The 25,738-nt window shown below is 42.3% G+C and overlaps 1 protein-coding gene across 3 annotated transcripts; it reads left to right on the top strand.

Annotated features, from left to right (window-relative positions):
• The first annotated feature begins 19,751 nt into the window (after positions 1-19,751).
• MAGEA10 (MAGE family member A10) lies at positions 19,752-24,420 on the top strand. Of its 3 annotated transcripts, none has more exons than XM_061408858.1 (3): positions 19,752-20,024; positions 22,370-22,456; positions 22,743-24,420. In XM_061408858.1, exon 3 carries the CDS (start codon positions 22,806-22,808, stop codon positions 23,913-23,915), a length of 1,110 nt encoding a protein of 369 aa, XP_061264842.1. In that variant the 5' UTR covers positions 19,752-20,024; positions 22,370-22,456; positions 22,743-22,805; the 3' UTR covers positions 23,916-24,420. The 3 variants fall into 3 exon arrangements, with proteins under 3 accessions (XP_061264842.1, XP_061264843.1, XP_061264841.1); XM_061408859.1 differs by lacking the exon at positions 19,752-20,024 and adding an exon at positions 20,055-20,442; XM_061408857.1 differs by lacking the exon at positions 19,752-20,024 and adding an exon at positions 21,314-21,367.
• The last annotated feature ends 1,318 nt before the right edge of the window (positions 24,421-25,738 follow it).

The following is a 25,738-nucleotide window of genomic DNA, read 5'->3' as shown; positions in this document are numbered from 1 at the left end:
GCTAAGAGTTGGACACGACTGAGCAACTTCACTTTCACTTTCATGCATTGGAGAAGGAAATGGCAACCCACTCCAGTGTTCTTGCCTAGAGAATCCCAGGGACGGGGAGCCTGGTGGGCTGCCATCTATGGAGTCGCACAAAGTCAGATACAACTGAAGCAACTTAGCAGGAGCAGCATGGTAACTACAGAATGAAAAATAACAAATACAATATTAAAGGTGGACATGAGGACTGGGCAGAGCAAAACTTAGTCATCATTGTGAAAAGCTCACTTCCCACTCTAACAGTCTTTGACCCCACACAGACTGAAAGCAAATGTCTGAAGTCAGTGTACCTTACACTGCAATGTGCCTGCAACTACCCTGAGGATCTAGGGAAAATGCAGATTTTAAATCAGAGAGTCTGGGCCAGACCTGAGATGCTGCCTTTCCAACAAGTTCCCAAGTGCTTCTGCTGCTGCTGGTTCCTGGCCACAGCTGGATTAGCAGAGACCAAGCAAGTCTCAGGCCCAACCCTAAATGGGCCAGGCCAGGGCAGCTGCCTGGCTCTCGGTGGGAAATGCCCAGGTGGGAGTGCCATTCCTGGGTGCCAGGTAAACTATGGTTGCAATAATGATCACAGTTGAGGCTCAGAGTGGGGATTCCAGGGCCGATCTATAACACCTAGATGTCTTCCCTTGTGGAGTTCTGGACTAGAGAGGTAGGTGCCTGAGTCATGCCAGAGGAGACGGAAACCACAGATCCATTACTGGTAATATCTGAATGAGAGACCTCCGCTGAGATGAGCAGTCACCCTGGCTGGCTGGCTCCTCATGCCAGTTCTGCATATGGGCCCACCCTGGCTGGTCAGGCCCCTGACTTCTCCTGAGGGTCAGGCCCCTTTCTGCTGGGCAGAGAGCAGATTACAAAAGCTGCACTGAGTCCTAAATCTGGGCTGCCCCCGAAACACAGCCCGGGGAGGAGAGAAGGAAATTATTTTCCATGCTTATCTTCCTCCCCCACTGCACACATTCTCATACCCACATACTAACTAAGCAGCAAGCTTTCTCAGGGTAGGGATTTAATCTGCATTATTCAGCATAATAGTTACTGCTAGAATATTGTCCAATGCCTAGTAAATGCTCAAAAATACTTGGTGAATGAATGAACTTTCAGACAACTCTATGAGGTAGATATTATTTTATCCCCATCTTTCCAATGAGGAAACAGAAGCACAGAGTGGTCAAATAACATGCACAAATAACCTGCCTTCTTTCAGTCAATGAAACATTAAATCACATTGCCCTTTTCTCATAGGTTTCCAAATGCCACCACCTGGAAATGTCCATTCAATCAATAATGCCCAGCATGCATTTTCCCTTCCTCCTTTCTAACAGAACCCTACATTTTCTTTATAAGACTATTCCTTCCACATTGATTATATTGGGCATTGGGTGAACCTGACCCTTTTTAGCATCTGAGAATTGATTGGTTTGAGATAATCCATCCTCTTTGCCCATAACTAGTTCAGAAATAGGAATGAGAAATGAAAAATTGACTAACAGGTTCCAAGAGAGTTTTAGTTCATTCTTTTGGCATAATTCTCACCGGTAATGCTCTCCCTGCTTGTGAAAGCAAGAGAGAAAGCAAGTAACACCATTTGATGGTGTAATCTGTCACATCACCCAAGAGGAATAGCAATAGGATGAAGCCTATGGACAGTAGAGTGGAAAGAACTTGAGCTCCTGATGATATTAGTAAGCTACTGGATCAAGCAAATTTTGGAAGCTAGAATTCAAATGGGAAAAAATTAATGGTGGATCTTAACAGAACTGAATAAACGAAAGCTCTGTGTAGGTATGAAAGAGACCTCTGAACTCAGGAAGACCTAATGATAAGAGGCAACTATAGGTGAGAGTGGAAGAAAATCCACAAAGAGAATATTTAAAGTGAGTAAGAGTCAGGGAGCAGCTTTCAGTGATAATTTTTCAAAGCAACTGATTGTGTTATTTTCTTCAGTTAGAGTGTGAGTCTGTTCTGGGAGAGTTCCACAGGTATCTTCAAGGTGTTCAAGCGACACTGTTGTTGTTCAGTCACTCAGTCATGTCTGACTGTTTACAAACCCATGTACTGCAGCACGCCAGTCTTCCTTGTCTTTCAACATCTCCTAGAGCTTGCTCAAACCCATGTCCATTGAGTCCAATGCCATCTAACCATCTCATCCTCTGTCGTCCCCTTCTCCTCCTGCCTTCAATCTTTCCCAGCATCAGGGTCTTTTCTAATAAGTCAGCTCTTTGCATCAGGTGGCCAAAGTATTGGAGTCTCAGCTTCAGCATGAGTCCTTCCAATGAATATTCAGGATTGATTTCCTTTAGGATTGATTGGGGCTTCCCTGGTGGCTCACTGGTTAAGAATCTGCCTACAGTGCAGGAGACCTGGGTTTGATTCCTGGGTTGGGAAGGTCCCCTGGAGAAGGGAAAGGCTACCACTCCAGCATTCTGGCCTGGAGAATTCCATGGACTGTATAGTCCATGGGGTCGCAAAGAGTTGGAAATGACTGAGCAACTTTCACACACACACACACACACACACACACACACACACAGGATTTATTGGTTTGGTCTCCTTGCAGTCCAAGGGACTCTTAAGAGTCTGCTCCAATACCACAGTTCAAAAGTAACAATTTTTCAGTGCTCAGCCTTCTTTATGGCCCAACTCTCACATCCATACATGACTACTGGAAAACCATAGCTTTGACTATATGGACCTTTGTTGGCAAAGTAATGCCACTGCTTTTTAATATGCTGTCTCAGTTTGCCATAGTTTTTCTTCCAAGAAGCAAGGGTCTTTTGCTGCTGCTGCTAAGTCGCTTCAGTCATGTCGGACTCTGTGCGACCCCATAGACGGCAGCCCACCAGGCCCCGCCGTTCCTGGGATTCTCCAGGGAAGAACACTGGAGTGGATTTCCATTTCCTCCTCCAATGCATGAAAGTGAAAAGTGAAAGTGAAGTTGCTCAGTCGTGTCTGACTCTTAGCTACCCCATGGACTGCAGCCTACCAGGCTCCCCCATCCATGGGATCTTCCAGGCAAGAGTACTGGAGTGGGGTGCCATTGCCTTCTCAAGAGCTCCCTTAATGCTTTTCCCCAGAATCCTGAGTCAATGCACAGGGAATAGGAAATTTTACTTCAGATCTGTTAATACACACATCTATTAATTTTGATCAGTCAGTGTATATTGTAATCACTTGGATAGCTTTAAATACTGACAATAAACAGAGATTATCTTTGGAAGAGTATTAACTGGGAGGGGCAAGGAGTTTTACTGGAGTGCTAGAAATGGCTTCTATCAGGGGTCAGATATGCTCATTCATTTACATATTATCTTTCATTGCTTTTGTACTACAAGAGTTCAGTAGTTGCGACAGACAGTGACTGGACCATAAAGTCAAAAACATGTGGCCCTTTACAGAAAAAGTTTTCCAACCTTTGGTCTATGTCTTTATCTGACTCACAATGTGTTGTATATATATGTATATGACTCAGGTAAAGGTCTATTGAGCAGTACACTTACAATTTTTGTACTATACTGTGTGTAAATCAAATCCCTAAAAAAGAAATAAAAAGAGAAAAATTCAAGTGCTAGGGCACTGATGCCAAAATCTTGGTTCTCTGTGCACTAATGCCAAACAGCAATATGGAGACAGAGTTATGGAGAAGAAGGGAAGAGAGGGTTTATAACCTTGCCAGGCAAAGGGGAACACAGTAGGCTAGTGCCTCAAGAGCTGTATCCCACTTCCTGGTAAGTAGGGAAAGGTTATATAGTCAGGCAGGAGTAAGTGATAAGGATCAAGGCAGTAATAGTCATATTCTTTCTTCTGCAAATTTTCAAAAGGGCAGGGTTTTTGACAAGATTAGGGTCTGTGCAGGGTCTTAGGTGATCTGTTCTAATATTGATGAGCCTCTCTGGTCTCTTTAATCTTGCCTCAGGTGGCTTTGTAGCTGCTCCTCGCTTGATTAGTCATTGTTCTGCCCTTTGGAACTCAGGAAGGTCATGGGGATTGGAATCCTGCCTATAAGAAGTGAGGGACAAAAAGGCCTCCATACTTACAGGGCCCTGCTTGGCATCAATACGGCTTCTAGATAGTCTTATTTAATTGGTCTATGGTATGGTATCAGGGTTTTTTAAAGCTCCCAAGGCAACTCTATTGAGTAAACAAGATTGAGAATATGGTTATATCATTGTTTATATGAACAGATAAACAAAGATCACCAAATACATAACGATGAGCAACTTCACCTTTCAACCACATAAATGAAAGACACCAAGTGCACACACTAGAGGTCTCTTCAAGAAAATTAGAGATACCAAGGGAACATTTCATGCAAAGCTAGGCACAAAAAAGGACAGAAATGGTATGGACCTAACAGAAGCAGAAGATATTAAGAAGAGGTGGCAAGATACACAGAACTGAACAAAAAAGAACTTCATGAACCAGATAACTACAATGGTGTGATCACTCACCTAGAGCCAGACATCCTGGAATGTGAAGTCAAGTGGGCCTTAGGAAGCATCACTATGAACAAAGCTAGTGGAGGTGATGGAATTCCAGTTGAGCTATTTCAAATCCTAAAAGATGATGCTGTGAAAGTGCTACACTCAATATGCCAGCAAATTTGGAAAACTCAGCAGTGGCCACAGGACTGGAAAAGGTCAGTTTTCATTCCTATCCCAAAGAAAGGCAACATCAAAGAATGTTCAAACTACCACACAATTGCACTCATTTCATACGCTAGCAAAGTAATGGTCAAAATTCTCCAAACCAGGATTCAACAGTATGTGAACTGTGAACTTCCAGATGTTCAAGCTGGATATAGGAAAGGCAGCAGAACCAGAGATCAAATTGCCAACATCCACTGGATCATCAGAAAAGCAAGAGAGTTCCAGAAAAACATCTACTTCTGCTTTATTGACTACGCTAAAGCCTTTGACTGTGTAGATCACCACAAACTGTGGAAAATTCTTAAAGAGACGGGAATAGAAGACCACCTTTTCTGACTCCTGAGAAATCTGTATGCAGGTCAAGAAGCAAGAGTTTGAACTGGACATGGAACAACAGATTGGTTCCAAATAGGGAAAAGAGTACATCACAGATGTATATTGTCACCCTGCTTATTTAACTTATATGCAGAGTACATCATATGAAATGCTGTGCTGGATGAAGCACAAGCTGGAGTTAAGATTGATGGGAGAAATATTAATAACCTAGATACGCAGATGACATCACCCTTATGGCAGAAAGCGAAGAAGAACTAAAGAGCCTCTTGATGAAAGTGAAAGAGGAGAGTGAAAATTTGGCTTAAAACTCAACATTCGGAAAACTAAGATCACGGCATCCGGTCCTATCACTTTATGTCAAATAGATGGGGAAACAGTGGAAACAGTGGCTGACTTTATTTTCTTGGGCTGCAAAAATCACTGCAGATGGTGACTGCAGCCATGAACTTAAAAGATGATTTCTCCTTGGAAGAAAAGCTATGACTAACCTAGACAGCATATTAAAAATCAGAGGCATTACTTTGCTGACAAAGGGCCATCTAGTCAAAACTATGTTTTTTCCAGTAGTCATATATGGATGTGAGAGTTGGACCATAAAGAAAGCTGAGTGCCAAAGAATTGATGCTTTTGAACTGTGGTGTTGGAGAAGACTCTCGACAGTCCCTTGGACTGCAAGGAAATCCAACCAGTCCATTCTAAAGGAGATCAGTCCTGGGTGCTCATTGGAAGGACTAATGTTGAAGCTGAAACTCCAATACTTTGGCCACTTCATGTGAAGAACTGACAAACCATCTCATCCTCTGTTGTCCTCTTCTCCTCCTGCCTCCAATCTTTCCCAGAATCAGGGTCTTTTCCAATGAGTCAGCTGTTTTCATCAGGTGGCCAAACTATTGGAGCTTCAGCTTCAGCATCAGTCCTTCTAATGAATATTCAGGGTTCATTGCCTTTAGGATTGACTCGTTGGATCTCCTTGCAGTCCAAGGGACTCTCAAGAGTCTTCTCCAACACCACAGTTCAGAAGCAGCAATTCTTTGGTGCTCAGCTTTCTTTATGGTCCAACTCTCACATCCATACATGATTACTGGAAAAACCACAGCTTTGACTAGTAGCAAACTTTGGCAAAATAATATCTCTGCTTTTTAATATGCTGTCTAGGCTTGTAATAGCTTTTCTTCCAAGGAACAAGAGTCTTTTAATTTTGGCTGCAGTCATGAATGATTAAATAGCAGAAAGATAATACATGTGTCATAAAATTGTGAATTGGAAGATTAATTGATGACATCCTCCCCAGATTGGGTGCAAAAGAAAAGGATAGGAAGATTATTGGAGAGAAGTTAGGAGACTTAGAGGACAGATCTAAAAGAGTAAAGTTAAAGTCTCTCAGTCATGTCCGACTCTTTGCGACCCCATGGACTATAGTCCATGGGATTCTCCAGGCCAGAATGCTGGACTGGGTAGCCTTTCTCTTCTTCAGGGGTTCTTCCCAACCCAGGGATTGAACTCAGGTCTTATGAATTGCAGGCAGATTCTATACCAGCTGAGCCATAAAAGTCTATATAATAGGAGTCCCAGAAGTAAGTAACACAGAGAATGAAATAATAGTGAAACAAATAATAGTGAACTAAAAAGTCTCTGTATTAGTGAAAAGTGAAGAACTTGAGTCTTAAGATTGAAAGTGTTCACCTAATTAGTGCTGATCTGAAAGAAATAAATCTGTTTGAGAAGGGAAATGGGAAAGGTATAGTTAACAAAATTGGAATGTTATATTGGTATTTCATGAGAGAAACAGAGGTGAGCTATAATGTGTCTTTATTCCAGTGACCAAGACAAGTCAGGAACACAATTGGAGTTCAACTTGAGTGTCCAAGCAAAACTTAATTATACAGGTATGATTACCAGGTGTCCCAGTTTTAGGCTCCTATATGTAAATTATATTGCAGTAAGAAGAGCCATGTATAAGTAAAATAACCAGTAATTGGGGAAGGAATCATGATCTATCTAGCTTCCACTTAAAGGAAGGCCAGGGGAAGAGGTTTGGAGGAAACTGTGTAGTGGAGAGAGGATAAGACCACATGAATATATTCTTGGACTAATAAAAGGATTTACTGGGCCTGTCTGGGCCTCTAGAGAAAATAGCTCATGTTTCTGCACAATTAGGGCTTGCTGAGCAAATCTTACTGAAACTTGGGACCTGGGATAAAAGGGCAAGCCTGGGAAGGTAATTTACAACTATATAGTAAGAGGACTCCAGACAGATTTATGACTAGAAGTATGTGCTGCATTTCATTCCTCGATTGTAAAGCTGGAGACAATGGTCTTTATCTTTCCCCTAGAAAGATTTATTTACATTCCAAAAGGTTAGAGTAAGACCACCAGATCCTTCCGAAGGAGCAAAGATTTTCCTCCTTCCTTTCAACAGGAACAGCCACTCCCCTTCTAAATAAATGCCCTGAATCACTTCTTCCGCATTTCTTTTCGGCAATATAAATTTTGTTTGTGTAGGGTGACTCACATCTTGTTGTCCAAAATATGAGAAATTCGGGCATGGGGAACTACAGAATTGTTATTTTCTTGAAAGGAAATAATGATTAATCTATGCTGCTCCAGAAATCTCATATGTGCTTTCAGGATAATATTAATAAATAAGAATATTAAAAACAGCCTGCAAACTCTGGACTTTTTTTAACCTCTCATTAATGTTGTTAGAGTAGGTATAAGTAGATCAAATGTTTGTGCATCCATATTATGTCATGTTTTCTATCAGCTGATTTACTACACAGGAAGAAATCCCAGAGATAGAAGATGGGAGATATCATGCTCCTCATACTGTCTATGGATTGCCTTGGATAAAAAACAAACAAACAAAAAGCAAAAAACAAAACAAAACAAAACAAAACAAAACTGTGGCACCTTGCTGCCTTGATTGCTTAACATGTTCCTAACTGCCATTAAGGAGAATCATGCTTACCCAAAGAGTCAGAATGTATAGAATAGCCAAACTGAAGAGCAAAGGACAGCCCAAAAGGTGAGGAGTATTAAAGAAAAGACAAAAAAAAAAAAAAACAAATTGCATTAGTCAGACTAGGCTCTGTTATGCTGTGGGAGTAAAGTATCTCAAATCACAGAGCTCAACTCAACAAAGGTTTATTTCCTTTTCAACTTTGTGTCCACTGTAGGTCAACAAACGGATCCTGTTTATTATCATCAGGAACCCAGGCTGACTTCATCACAATACCTACTTCCATGAGCACAAAACAGGGTAAAAGAATGTGGGAAATTGCACATTGACAATTTAAACTTGTCTTTGGGCAAAACATAACTTTGCTTCACATTTCTCAGGTAAAGCAAATCACGATGGCCTTATCTAACTTTAAGGGCTGGGAAAGAGTGATCCTACTATGTGCTCAAGAAGAGAATGGAAACATTTGGTAGATGGCACTAATCACCATCCCAGCCTTCCTTTTTTGTCACTGAATATTTTGTCTACTTTTTTTTTCTTCATACAGAACACATTTACCCCCTCCTCCTGGGAGGAATCAAGAAGATTCATTCAATCACTTTTTCACTCCCCAAATCTAGGACCTCTAAATGGTGTTTGGAAGTTTCTTTATATATTCTGGAAGTGTCACCTCTTAGTCCAGAAGACTAGGAACTAAAAAAAAAAAAAAAGTAATTTGCCCCCTCATATCCAGTATTGGCTTCCCAGGTCGCTCAGTGGTAAAGAACCTGCCTGCCAATGCAGGAGACACGAGTTCGATCCCTGGGTCAGGAAGATCCCCTGGAGGAAGTCATGTCAACCCATCCCAGTATTCTTGCCTAGAGAATGCCATGGACATGGCGGGCCACAGTCCACAGGGTCACAAAGAGTTGGACACAACTGAGCGACTGAGAGATGCACTCACACATGCATACAATATTCCCGGAAAGACAGTCACAAAAACAATCCCTTCTAGAAAGATCAGGAATCACAATACTGCCACTGGTTAATAGCAATGCTTAAATTCTACTAGACATAGGCAGAAAGAGTGCTCCACCCAGGGAGTGAGAATGTTCCTTGGTAAGTCTTGATTCTGCTCCCTGGAAAGGGGTATGCTGGGTCAGTTTTTCACTATGGACGTTGATTTTGCCCTCAGAGGGTGTCTTTCTTTTGTCATCCTCCTTAACCACATCTGGATTGAGTATCAGAAAATATTTACTCCTTGGGGGCTGAAAAACTCATAGCCTGCTTCCTCTTTATAGTAGATATTGGAGCCCAAGGGTCATTTTAAGTTTCAAACAGTCACAGTAATTTTGTTCAGGCTTCTTAGCTATTTAGTTTGACTCAGCTCCAAATGTCAATAACCATACCCACAATTCATTACTAAACACATTTGGCATATATACTATATTTGCTTTCTCAGGCTCATGTTTCTTGCAACTTAACTGTGAGTATCTTAAGCTTATCAGACTTTTATGGGAGAACTGGACCGTAAGTTTATTTTCCCTCAACTATTCTTTTCAAAAGAAAATATTTACTATGGCAACAGTTCTAATTTGTCTGTCCTTTGAAACACTGCAGTCCATTCAGAGATTTTTACAGTGGTCAAATGACCATCCCCTTGATTTACTCCCATTATAAGGGCTGCAAGGAGATCCAACCAGTCCATCCTAAAGGAAATCAGTCCTGAATATTCATTGGAAGGACTGATGCTGAAGCTGAAACTCCAATACTTTGGCCACCTGATGCGAAGAACTGACTCATTTGAAAAGACCCTGATGCTGGGAAAGATTGAAGGCAGGAGGAGAAGGGGACGATAGAGGATGAGATGGTTGGATGGTATCACAGACTCAATGAAGATTGAGTTTGGACAAACTCCAGAAGTTGGTGACAGGGAGGCCTGGCATGCTGCAGTCCATGGGGTTGCAAAGAGCCAGACACGACTGAGTGACTGAACTGAACTGAATTGAAGGCTGTTTTAAGAAGCCATGGTCAACAGAAAACCTCCTTGCCTTTATCTTTTACTCATTGAGGCTAAGAGCAATTGTTTCTTCCAATTTTACAAGTCCTCACATTTCTGGACTCTATATTTCCTTTTATCACTGCCTGCAAACCAGCCAATTCTTTTCTGACTTCAGAACTTTTTTTTTTCTTTTTTAAAAATTTTATTTTATTTTTAAACTTTACATAATTGTATTAGTTTTGCCAAATATTAAAATGAATCCGCCACAGGTATACATGTGTTCCCCATCCTGAACCCTCCTCCCTCCTCCCTCCCCATACCATCCCTCTGGGTCATCCCAGTGCACTAGCCCCAAGCATCCAGTATCGTGCATCGAACCTGGACTGGCAACTCGTTTCTTATAACTTTCCAAATGTGGACAAGAGTGACTAACACATAGTGTCAATATTCTCTATTCCAATCTCTTCTCCTAGAGCTAAACATTCATTAGTTAAAGTATCTGCCTTACAAATTAATGCAGGCAAAAGTTTCAGTAAATATTTCACTACTACAAAACATGGATCACCATTCTTCCAACCCTTGATAACAGTTTATTTGGTATCTATCATCTGGTAACTCAACCAATGCTATTAATATTATATTATTATTATTAATTTTATGGGGTTTTTTGTTATGCCAATAACCTCCTGTTTCAGTCTGGATAGGCTAGTTTATGTTCTAATAATAAACAATTTAAAATATCAGTGGCTTGAAACAACAACACATTTTTTTTTCATATTGCCTATTCAATGTTGGGCAGCAGGAGGGCTTTGCTCATTGTAGTTACTCACTCAGAGACTAGACTTACAGAAGCTTTAGATCAATGTGGGTTTCCACATTCACTATTACAGAGGAAAGAAAATGTTACAAATTATGTACTGTTATTAAAGCTTTCATGGAAGTGATATGTCATGTCTTCTCAAATCTTACTAGCTAATACATGTCACAAAGCCACAAGTAACTTTAAGGGGTGTGGGAAGTACAACGTGCCAGGAAGAAGAACTGGAAATATTTGGAAAACAGCACTAATGAATTATCACAAGAAATCTAGATACATTCCAGATCGTTTTTCAAATTCTGTAGATAAAGAGAAGCACTGTAGTTTTCTACAGAGAAAGAAGAAGTTACCTATAAAAAATGTGAACCTGACTTATATCAGACCTCCCATTAGCAATGCAGGATGTTTAAATTATCAACAAACTATGATAGCAAAATAAAGACCTTCTCAGCCATGCAAAGACTCAGGAAACTAACAAAACATGCCATACCACTGAAATAATTATTCTGAGCCATACTCTGGCAAAAGGAAAACAGAATCCAAGCAAAAAGAAAGCAACTATAAGAAACAGTGGTGAATAAAAAGTAAAACTTTAAGTTTACAGTAAATAGCTCTTGATAATAAGGCTACAAAATTAACACAATTTGAAATGTAATGGCCTATAAAATAGCACTGACATACTATTGAAAACAATGATTTGAAATAAAAATTCAGTTGAATAGTGTGGTAGGGGCAGAAAATAAGCAAAAGCTTACTAAAAGTCTTGTTTGGGAGAGAAGCTATATTTTGATTAATATTCTTTGTTGACAGGAGGTTGAAAGTTTAAAATGTATTTGCTAGAAGTTTGAAAATAACAACATGCAGAATTAAAACAAAATCAGAGCTTACAAAACAGTTAATTATGGTAGAGCAGAGAAATACAATGCTATCCATCTAATAAAAGTGAGAGAAAAAGAAAATGGAGAAAGAAATCACAAGGAAATCAAGATAAACATAAAAATTAAAGCCTTGTGACCAAAACTACATCATGGAAGTTCTGCTTCTTCTACTGGCAATGAGAAGAGCTCCATGGATGCACTCCCAGTGAAATCTGTCTTCATTATTTTTTAAACAATCATATAGAAATCATATAAAATATCAAGCTCGTTTTAGAAAAGGCAGAGGAACCAGAGATCAAATTGCCAACATCTGTTGGATCATCGAAAAAGCAAGAGAGTTCCAGAAAAACATCAATTTCTGCTTTATTGACTGTGCCAAAGCCTTTGGCTGTGTGGACCACAAGAAACTGTGGAAAATTCTGAAAGAGATGGGAATACCAGACCACCTGACCTGCCTCTTGAGAAACCTATATGCAGGTCAGGAAGCAACAGTTAGAACTGGACATGGAACAACAGACTGGTTCCAAACAGGAAAAGGAGTACGTCAAGGCTGTATACTGTCTCCCGGCTTATTTAACTTATATGCAGAGTACATCATGAGAAACACTGGGCTGGAAGAAGCACATGCTGGAATCAAGATTGCCAGGAGAAATATCAATAACCTCAGATATGCAGATGACACCACCCTTATGGCAGAAAGTAAAGAGGAACTAAAAAGCCTCTTGATGAAAGTGAAATAAGAGCGTGAAAAAGTTGGCTTAAAGCTCAACATTCAGAAAACTAAGATCATGGCATCTGGCCCCATCACTTCATGGGAAATAGATGGGGAAACAGTGGAAAGAGTGTCAGACTTTATTTTTCTGGGCTCCAACATCACTGCAGATGGTGATTGCAGCCATGAAATTAAGACGCTTACTCCTTGGAAGGAAACTTATGACCAACCTAGATAGCATATTAAAAAGCAGAGATATTCCTTTGCCAACAAAGGTCCACCTATTCAAGTCTACATTTTTTCCAGTGGTCATTTATGGATGTGAGAGTTGGACTGTGAAGAAAGCTGAACGCCGAATAATTGATGCTTTTGAATTGTGGTGCCGGAAAAGAGTCTTGAGAGTCCCTTGGACTGCAAGGAGATCCAACCACTCCATCCTAAAGGAGACCAGTCCTGGGTGTTCATTGGAAGGACTGATGTTGAAGCTGAAACTCCAATACACTGGCTACCTCATGTGAAGAGTTGACTCATTGGAAAAGACTCTGATGCTGGGAGGGATTGGGGGCAGGAGAAAAAGGGGACGACAGAGGATGAGATGGATGGATGGCATCACCGACTCAATGGACGTGAGTTTGAGTGAACTCCAGGAATTGGTGATGCACAGGGAGGCCTGGCGTGCTGCAATCCATGGGGTCAGAAAGAGACGGACACAACTGAGTGACTGAACTGAACTGAACTGATAAAATATCTGGAAATTGTCCTAAGGGAATATGCAAATTAAGAAGCACTTATTCAAAAAAGTTTACTGACAGTTGGTAAGAACAGTGAGAGTCTATGGTATTTGAACCATGACCCACTTACTTCCTCCTCCATCCCAGCACAGTGTTAAAGAAACTCCACCCCAGGTGGATACAGCCAAGAACATAGAGTTCCTTCTGTCTCCAGCTCCCAGCCAAGGGCTTTGGGTATCTTCCTGGGAAGTATGGGAATCAGCATTTCTCATCCTATCCCAAGCTACTTGTTCCAAAGACTAAGTTTCAGGAGAGTAATGCTGAGAAGTGGAGAATCCCTTCTTTCACTTAACCCCTCATTTATGGGACAGAGTTCCTTCCTTAGGAACAGTGCACTGAGAATACTGGAACCCTAATTTTCCTCACCCTGGCAGAGTTAACATGCCAGGAGTAGCAAGCCATAAAAGATTTGAGGCAACTGACCACTTCCCCTCCATGCCAAGCATCCCACTACTAAAGCAGGGGTATTATTTAGAAAAAAATTCCACTCACCCTGCTTCTAGCTCCAGAGCCATGGCTCAGAGATTTTGACCAGGAAGATACAATCCATAAAAACAAAGATCTCTGAAAACTACCTAAAGGAACTGACTTCATTTTGATATGGACCAGGGTTCTTGGCCTTCCCCAATCAATATAAATTGACTAGAGGACAGACAAGAAATTCAAGCAAGGCTTTATTGGGGCTCCGGCTGAAGCATGGGGAGCAAAAACAAGTAACAGATGCCCTTGCTTGCTCACTGAAGCAGAGCAAGCTTGTTCCTTATATGTGGTGAGGGTAGGGGTGTGTCCAGGGGTCAAACTGGAGGGCTGACACTTGGTAACAGTGAGAGTCTATGGTATTTGAACCATGACCCACTTCCTTCCTCTTCCATCCCAGCACAGTGTTAAAGAAACTCCACTCCAGGTGGATACAGGGGTGGTTTAGGTGGTTTGCCCTCCCCTTTCTGGTATTGAGTGCAGGGGGCATGTGTAGTACCCTGTTTTTGCTGCTGACACTCTGTTTTTGCTTCAGGCTATTCAGAAATGGTAGTTGGGTTTTTTTGTCTTTTTGTATCTTGTGGTCCAGAATTTTCCCCAACTGTGCATGGACACAGTTGTTTTAATTCCCATAAATTTCTTTGCATTTTGTAGCTTGAGGAGTGGTATATCCAGGTGTAAGCTTTGCAGAAAGCTTTGCAGCAACACAGGAAAGGGTCCCAGGTCTCAGGCCTGTCTCAATAATATTATAGAAGCCTTTTTCCTGTCCCTTCCCTCTACATCAACATGTCTCCTTTATAACAACAGTAGGTTATAGCTGAAAGAACTGCAAGGCAAGAATCTATTTAAGATGCAGTTCCTAGGGAAACCCAAGAACAACAGAAGAGGGGAAGAAAGGGTGTAGGTGAATTTTAAACCCCTGACACCAAAAGGTCCAATACTAGCCAGACTGACATAAAACCTCACAATATAAAGGCCAATTTACTTCAGTTCTATTGTCTAATATAACATGTCTGGCTTTTCAACAACAACAAAAAATTACATGGCATGCTAAAGGGCAAGAAAATATACAGTCTGAAGAGACAAAGCAAGCCTCAGAAACAGACTCAGATATGACAAAGATGTTGAAAGTATCAGACAAGAAATTTAAAATAATTATGACTTATATGTCAAGGGCTATAATTGAAATAGGAGACAATATTCAAGACAGATGGGTAAGTGGATGTAAGCTGTGACGTGGGAACTCTAAGAAAGAGTCAAAAGGAAATGCTGGAAAAAACATAAACTAACGTAAACTAAGAAAGCTTTTGGTGAACTCATCAGCAAACTAGACATAGCTGAGGAAAGAATAAGCAAGTTTAAAAATGTCAACAGAAATTCCCTAAATTGAAATTTTATTGAAATTCTAAATGAAAAAACTAAAATGGAAAAAAAAGAATGCAAACCCAAAATGAAACAGAATATCTAAGAACTGTGGGACAATTTCAGAAGGTGTAATATTTAAGTAACTAGAATATCAGAAGAAGGAGAAGAAACAGAATTTAATTTGTAAATTAAACAATATACATCTATATATCTCTGGGTCAGGGAATAAGCGCCAATATAAATGTTTTAATTTTTTAAATAAGATACAAATGGTAATAATAAAAAATTGTGGAATATAGAAAAAACAGTGCTTAGGGATAAATTTACACCACTAACTGTATTAGAAAAATAAGTTCTAAAATCAAAACCTAAGATTACAACTTAAGTCTAGAGAAAGAAGAACAAATTAAGTTGAAGGCAAGCAGAAGAAAAGAAATAAGAATTTCTGCAAAAATCAATGAAATTAAAAACAGGAAAACAATATAGAAAATCAGTGAAACCAAAAGTAGTCATTTGAAAAGATCAACAAATTGATAATCTTCTAGCAAGGCTACAAAACAAAAATTAGATGACACAGATGACCAATATAAGGAAATGAAGGTGTATTATGACAGCTCTATGTCCACAAATTTAATACATTAGCTAAAATTATCTTCAGCGACATAATCTATAAAAATTCACACAAGGATAAAAAGGTAATCTGAATAAATCTATATCTACTAAGTAAACTAAATCAGTAATTAATATTCCTAAAAAGAGAAATCATTAGGCCCATATGGTTTCACTGGCGAATTCTACCAAGCATCTAAAAAGAATTAACAACAATCCTCCAAAGGGTCTTCCAAAAAATAAAGCAGAAGGAATACTCCTAACTTATTCTGTGAGACCATTACCCTAACACCAAAACCAGTAAAAGATAATTACAAGAAAGGAAAACTACAGACCCATAACTCTCATGAACATAGATCTAATGATCTTCAATAAAATATAAGCAAATCAAATTCAACATGTATAAAAATAACTATACACCATGACCAAGTGAGATTTATTCCAGGTACACAAGTCTGGCTTAACATTAAAAGACCAATTAATGAAATTTATGACATCAATAAGCAAAAGAAAAAATATCATATTATCATATCAATTGATACAAAGAAAGTATTTGATAAAATCCAACACAGATGCATGATAAAAAAAAAAAAAAGGTCTCAGTAAACTAGGAATATAAGGAAGTTTCCTCAATGCTTGCCACCTATGATCAGGAAAAAGGCAAGGATATCTCCTCTGAGGCCTCCTATTCAACACTGTACTGGAAGTTCTAGCTAGTAAAATAAGAAAAGAAAAGAATAAGACGTGTAACTGGGGAAGGAAAAATTTTGTCTCCCTTTGTTCACTGAAGAAATGTTTGTCTACATACAACAAAAAGAATGAGGGCTCTTTGGAGAAATGACTGATTCTAGAAATAAGGCAGTAAATATACAAAATGAGCCTGGGGTATCTTGTAGTGTCAGTAAGTTCTGAAGAACATGTTAAGGGACACCACAAATGTTGCATTCAACAAAAGCCATACTTTTGGAAACTAAACAAAACACAAATTTTGTTTTTTTTTCCCCCCCAAAATATTTAATTGCAAGGAAAAAGAGGTAGGAGGGGAAGAAATTACAGATTTAAAAAAGACTTGAGACATAAAGAACAATTGTAGTGATTAGATCCTATTTGGACACTGATTCAAAGAAACTAATTTTTTTAAAGTATGTCTGCCATGCAAACATGAAAACTACCTGGCATTTGAAGATTACTTATTTAAATTTTTTGAAAAGAATTAGATTTACACATAAAAGAATCTATATTTTAGGAAGACATGAAATATTTGACATGTACATGAAATTGGGCAAACTTTAGGAGATGGTGAGGGACAGGGAAGCCTGGCATGCTGCAGTCCATGGGGTTGCAAACAGTTGGACACGACTGGGTTACTGAACAACATGAAATATTTAGAAATAAAATAGTATGATGTTTTGAATATGCTTCAAATTATTCCAGTAGCAAGAAATGGGAGAAGGTGAAGGTATAACTGGAACCAGATTGTGTTGAAGTGTGTTGATGCTGAGTGTCAGGTATACTGGGTTCATTACATTATATAACAAAGAGAAATGGATTCTTTTTCTTGTGTGTATGTTTGATAATTTCTTTAATAAAAAATTATTATAAATATCATGCCATTAAACTTGAAATCCTAAGTGAAATTGACCACCTAAAAGTTTAATCAAACAATACAAACTGAAACTGTATTCAAAACTCAAGCCACTATCACATGTTCCAAAACAAGGCAGTTTTGGAAGCCAGTTTTACCAAATAGTCAGGGAGAAACAAATTATCACCTTATGTAAACTCCTCCAAAGCATACAAAAACAGTCAATTACTCAACTCATTTTGCCAGGTTATTGCTCCTCAATTCAAAAACCAGATGAGAACATCCCATGAAAAGAACACTTTAAGCCATGCTCACTCACAGAGCAGCAAATAGTCTAAATAGTTTAATAGCATATTCAACATAGCAGTGAATTAAATGAACAAATGGGCTGTGTCTGAGGAATAAAAATATGATTTAACATTAGAAAATACTTTCAATTATAATTCCCTGTACAAATTAGAGGAGAAAAAAAACACTTGATCACATCAATGGGTATATTAAAAAGCCTTTGAAAGAAATTCAACACAAGTTTATGATTAAAAAAGAGTAAGTTAACATTAGAATAGAACTTCAATTTCCTAAAGTCTATTGCAAACACACTTATATGTAAAATATTAGAATTTCCATTAAAGCCAGGGCCAGACAACACAAAAATGAATGCTCTCTCCTCTACTGTTCAAAATTGCGCTGGGACACATAGAGCAGTGAATATTGAAATAAATAAGAGGTATGAATATTGAAAAGAAAGATAATATTTGGTGACAATATTGTTATCTGTAAAACATGTGGAGTATTTGAATAATTGAGAGATTTCAGGAAAATATATATGGAAAATCATTATAGCAAAATAAAGAACCTTGCCATCTAAAAGCAATAACTAATTAGAACATGAAATAGGAAATACCTCATTCACAGTGGCAAGAAAGTCAAGAAAATTACCTAAAAAGAATCTTAAAAGACATGTACAAGACATTAATGGAGGCAAATATAAAAGCTTTCTGATAGATTCAGCTAAAAGTCCCAAATAAATAAAGCAGTAAAACATATTCATTAATGAGGAACAGCATTATTACAAAGATATTAATTCTCCTTAAATTATTTATAGGTTTAGTGCCTTACGTGTAAATGCCAAGACGACCATCAGGTTCAGACCACTGACTTCCACTCCCCAAATCAACTCTCAATAACTATAGAAAGGAGGTGGGGGTGGGGGAATCAACAACAAAAGCTAAACAACAAAACACGAGAAATCCCTAGGGAAGACTGATGACTGTGGGGAGCTGGTTCTTGTGTTTTGCAGGGTGGGCGCAGTGGGGAAGTTGCAAAAGGGCTGTAGGCCACAGAGATGCAGATGGCAGGATGGGTAAGGAGAAGAAGATTTTAAATTTCTGACCTATTTCATTGCACAAACCAGAGGCAGGCCCTCTAACCACAGATACCATTAGCTCTGGGATAGTAACAGGACAGCTGGAAAGATGAGATGACTGAGGTTGTAGGACCCCAAAGCCTGTGCTAATGACCACCTGAAACCATTTTAGTCTGTTACAATCAAAAACAGAGACTAGCCTTGAAAAACTCCCTGAGCAGACAAAACCAATTTAGTCATACAAACAAAGCTTAATTTAGGTTTTATTGCAAGGCTAACTTGATCTGGGTCATTTCTTGCTTATGCCTCTGGAAATCATCAGCAAAACTTCAGTTGTTTCCCCAAATTGATATGAGGTAATCACTAACCAATTCCCTATCATTTAAGAAATTCAAATATTATAACCAACCACTGTGAGAATAGTCACTGCCTTCCCACAGTATAAGCAGCTTTATAACGATATACCCCTGAGCCTCATTCCATGTTTGGTTTGAATGCTCTGTGTTCAAACTGTCTTTTTGGCATGGGCAAAATAAACTATTACTAATTATTACTTTAGCCATTCATTGTTTCTACTCCTGTTACTTCTGAACTTTTGACAAGAGACTGAGGACTGGCCTTTCCAAAATAATATTTTTAATTTAAGTTTATTTATTTTAATTAGAGGCTAATTACTTTACAATATTGTATTGGTTTTGCCATACATCAACATGAATCCGCCACGGGTATACACGTGTTCCCAAACAAAAGATAAAGAATGGACTGGAGATATTATAGAATAGGAGCTATTAAAGCGATCCACACACAATAAGTGTAGGTATTCTTTCATGAAATTTTATATGTATTCTAAACATACACTTGGCAGAGATGTATATGTTTTTTGAATATACTAGGAATGAGGGTTAAGAAAATGAAAATCAGTTCTCTGAACTATGAAATGTTAGATAATTTCAAATGAGCAGGACCTCCCCAAATGCTGCTGCTCAGCCTCTTCTGTGCAGAAAATGAATCTTTTAGAACAAAATGTTTCTGAAGTCTGGCTGGCTGGTCAAGAGATTCCATTGAAAAGGTTGCTTTTTCTCTGACTCTCCCCCATGCTCATGGGCACTGCAGCTCCCTATCTAGAAACTAGTTCGTGTTGCAGAATCATTCTCTACAAGGGATGCAGCTGGACAAATGCTTGGAGCTGACAGTGAGGAGCCTCTCCCAGCCAGGATTTCATCAAGGACCCAGGACCTCAGAAGTGAGGACTGAGCCGGGGCATCCTCCCAGAAGGTCCAGATAATCCAGCTCTACTCCTGATAACAGCTGTGGGAGATCCCTGGCAGAGCTGTCAGACTGTGAGCCTCCCTCGATATGCCCTGGGGGTCATCAGAGAGGTGAGAGCCTTGGCTGGAAGGGGACAGGCTCACAAGAGGAAAGAGTCTCAGGCCCTGTCACAAGTCAAGGTGAGGATATTGAAGGAGCAATGAAGGAATCTCCCAGACTGGAAGAGAGGGGTCCCAGCTTTACCCTGTCCCTGCAGTCAGCCCCCATAGGTGCCAAGTCAGAGGGACATGGAAGCCTCTGACTTCCTTCTGGGGAAGTAGAAAATGAATGTCTCAGGGAAGTGAGGCTTGGATAGAGGGATATGTCTTCAGATCAGCAAAGAAAGGAGTTCCAGAACCTGCCAGGAGTCAAGACAAGGACCCTGAGGAAAGACTGGAGGCACCTTGAACCTCAGAACAGAGGTCAGCTCCACCCTGCCCCTGCTATCAGTGTATGGAGGCCCCAACAAGCTGTAGCCTGATACGGTGGCCTCTGTATTCTGCTGGGTGAAATGGTCTAAAAGAAGGAAAGACATCGAGCTGACAGGGCTGGACTCAGGTAAGCAGAGGAGAGGACCCAGGAACTGTCAGTATTTGAGGTGAGGACCCTCAGGGAGGACTGAGGGGACACTAGACTCCAGAACAGAGGGGATCCGCCAACAGATGTGGTGCGGTCAGCGCAGGCATCAGACTGGATTTAGTATTACATCACTTTGCCTTGGGATACTGAAATAGGGTTGGTTTGGTCTTGGGTGTGCATCCTTCAGTCAGCAGATGGAGGAATCCCAGGCCTTGACAGACATGAAGGTAAGTAAGGACCTGAAGGAAGACCCTGAGGGACCTTGGGGTGGGATGACCACATGCATCATCCATTTCTGACATCCAGGTCTCAGAAAGACCAGGGACCTGGTATACGGGGTGGGGGCTCAGCAGGGCGGAGAAGAGAATCCCATGTCCTGCTGAGAGTCAAGGTGAGGACCCTAAGCAAGGACTGAGGGGACTCTGGGCCCCAAACAGAGGAGACCCCCCAAATTCCTGGCCCTGGGAGGCCTATGTGGGGGGGATAGGCACCTTGGCAGCAAGTCCTGACTTTCACATCTGAGTCTCAGAGAGACCGGGGCCTCAGATGGGCAGAGGGGAGGATCTTAGGTTCTGCTGAGAGTCAAGCTGAAGCCCCCGAGGGAGGACTGAGGGGACCCTGGACCCCAGACAGAGGAGACCTGAGAGAAGCCCATTCCTGTTGTCGGCCCTGGGCAGCCCAGGAGTAGAATGAGCCCACAGACACGGTCTAACTTCCTGACATCCGGGTCTCAGACTGAGGACCTGGAGGGGGCGGGCTTCCTGACAGCCAGTCTCAGACTGGGGACCTGGCACAGGGGGCGGAGTTCCTGACATCCGGGGCTTGGAGAGACTGGGGAACTGGTATAAAAGACGGGGCTTCAGTTGGGTTGAGGAGAGAATCCCGGGTGCTGCCTGGAGACAAGGTAAGGTCCTGAGGGAGGACTGAGGGGACCCCGAGGGAGGACTGATGGAAGCCCACAGATCCCCGACCCTGTTGTCGGCGCTGGGAGCCCCTGAGGTGAGAAGAGCGCATTAGGCCTTTCTGACTTCCTGACATGTGGGTCTCAGAGAGACTGGGGACTTGGTGTGAGGAACCGGGCCTCAGGTAGGGAGAGGACAGAACCCAGGTCCTACCAGAGGTCAAGGTGAGGACCCCAGATTCCCGCCCCTGCTGTCAGCCCTGGGAGGACCCTAGGGGGGGTAGACCACTGAGGGAGGACTAAGGGGAGCTGGACCCCTGAATAGAGGGGACCTTGTAGTCCTCAGGCAGGACGGCCACATGCAGCATTTCCTGACATGGGGTCTCAGAGACGGGAGACCTTGTGAAAGCTGCTGGGTCTCAAAATGGCAGACGGGACAATCCCCAGTCCTGCCTGGAGTCTAGGTTCCATGTGAGGAATGACTGAGGTGGTTATACCACAATAGGGAGGCAGGGATCCTGGCCCTTGTGGGGGCTCATGGAGGCCCTGGAACGGGGTGAGCCAGGGTGAGCATTTTCTTGACCTCTGGCTTAGGGTCTCAGAAGGTGAGGTGTTTGGGCAGAGGGCGGAGGCTTCAGATCCACAGAGGGTGGACTCCCCGGACCCCAAGAGAGGACTGAGCAGACTCCCTCCCCTGTGGTCAGTGCTGGGAGGGCAGGCGGGAGGTGAGGAGGAGTTGAACCGAGCATCTCCCCAGCCTAGGACCTGTGGGAATCCCTGGGCAGGTGCGGCCACATGTGGGGGCTCTCAGCGCTTTCTGTTCAGACTCAGGTCTTGTTCTGAGTTTCCCTGCAGGCCCCCAAAGGGGAAGGTCCAGACCATGCCAGAGGAAAAGTGGGCACTACAAGGGAACCCCGATGGGACCTCCCAGTGCACAACTGGGGAGACCTCACAGAGTCCACCCTTTGGACTACCCCCGAGATGTCCCCTCCATTTCTGTCACAGGAGCTCCAGGAACCAGGAGGTGGAGGTCTGAGGCTGGTGTCCTGAGGTCAGAGAGCAGAGGAGGTCCAGGCAGAACCAGGAGTCAAGGTGAGGAGGGTGCCCTGAGTGTGCACCAGAGGCCCCCTATCCCAGAACAGAGGGGAACCCACAAGGCTCAAATCCCCCCACCGTGTGAACCCCAGAACCTCAGGATGGGCTGACTGCATCCTGGGGAGCCCCTGCCCTTCCGGTAGCCAGCAGACAGGCCGCCCAGGAGGAGTGCCCCTGTTCCGTCCAAGAGCACCCCTCGAGAGGAGACCTGTAAGTGGCCTGTGTCATACCACCCAGAATTTGTTTCTCAGCTGAAGCTGCTCTCATCCTCTCTCTCCCCCAGGCCCGTGGTCCCCCATCTGTCACCTCTGCCCACACTCCTGTCTGTTGCCGGAAACCAGTCATCATGTCTCATGCTCCAAAGCGACGGCGCTGCGTGCTTGAGGAAGGCAGTGAGGCCCAAAGCGTTCTGGCAGTTGTGGAAGAGGATACGTCCTCATCCTCCACCTGCTCCTCCTCATTTCCCTTCTCCTCCTCTTCCTCTTCCTATTCTCTGATCTCGAGCTCCCCAGGGGAGGAGCTTAATGTTATTCCTGGGCCCCCAGGTCCTTCCCAGGATCCTTCCCAGGGTCCTTCCCAGGATCCTTCCCAGGGTCCTTCACAGAGCCCTCCAAGTTCCTCTCTCTCTCCCACTGCTGTTGCCTCTCCAATGAGTGAATCCGGGGATAGCCCCAGCAGCCAAAAAGAGGAGAGTCCAAGCACCTCTCAGGCTCTGCCAAATGCTGAGTCCCTGCCCAGAAATGTGATTGATGACAGGGTGGCTGATATGGTAGAGTTTCTGCTCCTCAAGTATCGCACTAAGGAGCTGACCACAAAGGCGGAAATGCTGAATGTCGTTATCAAAGATTACCAGGATCACTTCCCTGAGATCTTCAGAGAAGCCTCGGAGTGCCTGCAGCTGGCGTTTGGCGTGGATGTGAAGGAAGTGGACCCCAGCGACGACTCCTATGCCCTGGTCACTACCCTGGGCCTCACCTGCGATGGGCTGATGAGCGATGGGGAGACCATGCCCAAGAATGGTATTCTGATAGTTATCCTGAGCATGATCTTTATGGAGGGTGGTTGTGTCTCTGAGGAGAAGGTGTGGGAAGTGCTGAATGTGATGGGGGTATATGATGGGACAGAGCACTTTATCTATGGGGAGCCCAGGGAGCTTATTACCAGAGTGTTGGTGCAGGAGCAGTACTTCGAGTACCGACAGGTGCCCAACAGTGATCCGGCCCGCTATGAGTTTCTGTGGGGTCCCCGGGCCCACTCGGAGATCTACAAGATGACTCTCCTGGAGTTTTTGGCTAAGATCAGTGGAAGTGACCCTAGAGCCTTCCCTCTGTGGTATGAGGAGGCTTTGAGACAGCAGGAAGAAAGAGCCCAATCTGGGCTTGCCACCATGGATGATACCAGTGCTGTGGCCAGTGAAAGTTCTAGTGCCCCATCTAGCAGCTTCTGCCCTGAGTGAAGTCCAAGGCAGATTCTTCACTGTGTTTTAAGAGGGCAGTCAATGATCTAACTAGTAGAGGGACAGACTAGGGGCAAGGGAATCGTAGTAAATAGCATCTTTGTGTTTCTCTTCCACTGGGGTGACTTAGAACTTGATCTTCTTTTATTTTTTTGGCATTTTAAAATGTAGTTACTCAACTAGAAAGTCTGTTATTCTCAAAATCTAGGTTTATGCATGACATTGGCACATTTAGCATTTGTGTTTTTTTTTAAGTTTAGAAGAAAGAATTTTGCTATTTTAAGACAAATCTGGAAACCTTTCATTTTATTTGTACTCTGTAATAAGATAAGATGGCATTAGAATAAGAATGTCCTTGAAAATGTGAAAGAACTTAGTAAAATAGAGAAAAAAATTAAGTGGTTTACTTTTTAGTTCTCACTTTTAGTCTATTCTGTAACATTAAGATATGTACTTGGATTTTCTTAGCTTATTCAAGGATGTAGAAGAAATAAAATAGTAATAAATGAAATCTCTGCTCACTGGTTCATTTATTCCAAAAACCTTCATGGATCCTCCGCTCTGTGGAAGGCCCTGTGTTATCAGTGGGAACAGTGGGAGAATCAGGGCACCCCCACACCTAGAGTGATGGTCTAGGAGCCGCAGTCACACAAGGAAGGTGAAGAGACATCCCCTAGTCCCACTGAACAAGGAAACATAGGGCAGGGCGGTGGGGTTCCAGGAGGAGCCCTCGCGTGTCGGTGCCTGAGCCAGGGCGGTTTGGGGCTTTGGGAAGCTGGGGTTTCTTCTATGGGAGGTGATGGAAATGAACCTGGGTGGTGGCAGCCCTCAGACCTATAGATGGTGTGTCTTGCTGCTGCTGCTGCTAAGTCGCTTCAGTCGTGTCCGACTGTGCGACCCCATAGACGGCAGTTTACCAGGCTCCCCCGTCCCTGGGATTCTCCGGGCAAGAACACTGGAGTGGGTTGCCATTTCCTTCCCCAATGCATGAAGGTGAAAGGTGAAAGTGAAGTCACTCAGTCGTGTCTTACTCTTAGCAACCCCATGGACTGTAGCCTACCAGGTGCCTCTGTCCATGGGATTTTCCAGGCAAGAGTACTGGAGTGGGGTGCCATTGCCTTCTCCGTGTGTCTTAGGAATGAGAGAAAAACCTGGATAACAAAACTGCTCTTGGCATTTCCTTTTGGATCATGGATAAACCATAGAGAAATCACTTCCTGGGGCAAGTAAAGAAGTTGTCCTGTACTCTTGTCCCAGTTCAGCTGAACACAAGACCTAGGTATTTTATAAGTATCGTCTGCAAGAGTTTCCTGAGAAATAAGGATGAGTATCTTTTGAATGATGCTGGGAAGTTGCTGTCCAGGCACCCATTTCACTGACCTAGGAAAGCCAGAGGTAACATTATTAGAAGACATTTTAATTAGATTACCTTTAACGTAATTTAGCGAATTCTGAGCAATATATACCTTTGGGTGGGGAGGAATTAATGAAAATAGTGATTCGGATGAAAATGCAGCTGGGACGAAGGGACTAAATTGGTCTTTGGCTCAAATTCTAGCAGCTTTGAGTTGCATCCAGCTGGGGAAGACCCCCCTCCACCTAAATTTAATAATATACCCTCTAAGAAGAAAATTTACTGATTTTTGTTTACAAAGCCCCTGTAGCTCAAATAGTAAAGAAACTGCCTGCAACGCAGGAGACCCCGGTTCAATCCCTGGGTCAGGAAGATCCTCTGGAGAAGGGAATGGCAGTCCACTCCAGTATTCTTGCCTGGAGAATCCCATGGACAGAGGAGCCTGGCAGGCTACAGTCTGTTGGATTAC

The sequence above is a fragment of the Bos javanicus genome, chromosome X, assembly GCF_032452875.1.
Source record: "Bos javanicus breed banteng chromosome X, ARS-OSU_banteng_1.0, whole genome shotgun sequence".
Classification (NCBI taxonomy): Eukaryota; Metazoa; Chordata; class Mammalia; order Artiodactyla; family Bovidae; genus Bos; species Bos javanicus.
The sequence above is the reverse complement of the archived record's forward strand: the minus strand, read 5'-3'. Positions and strand labels throughout refer to the sequence as shown.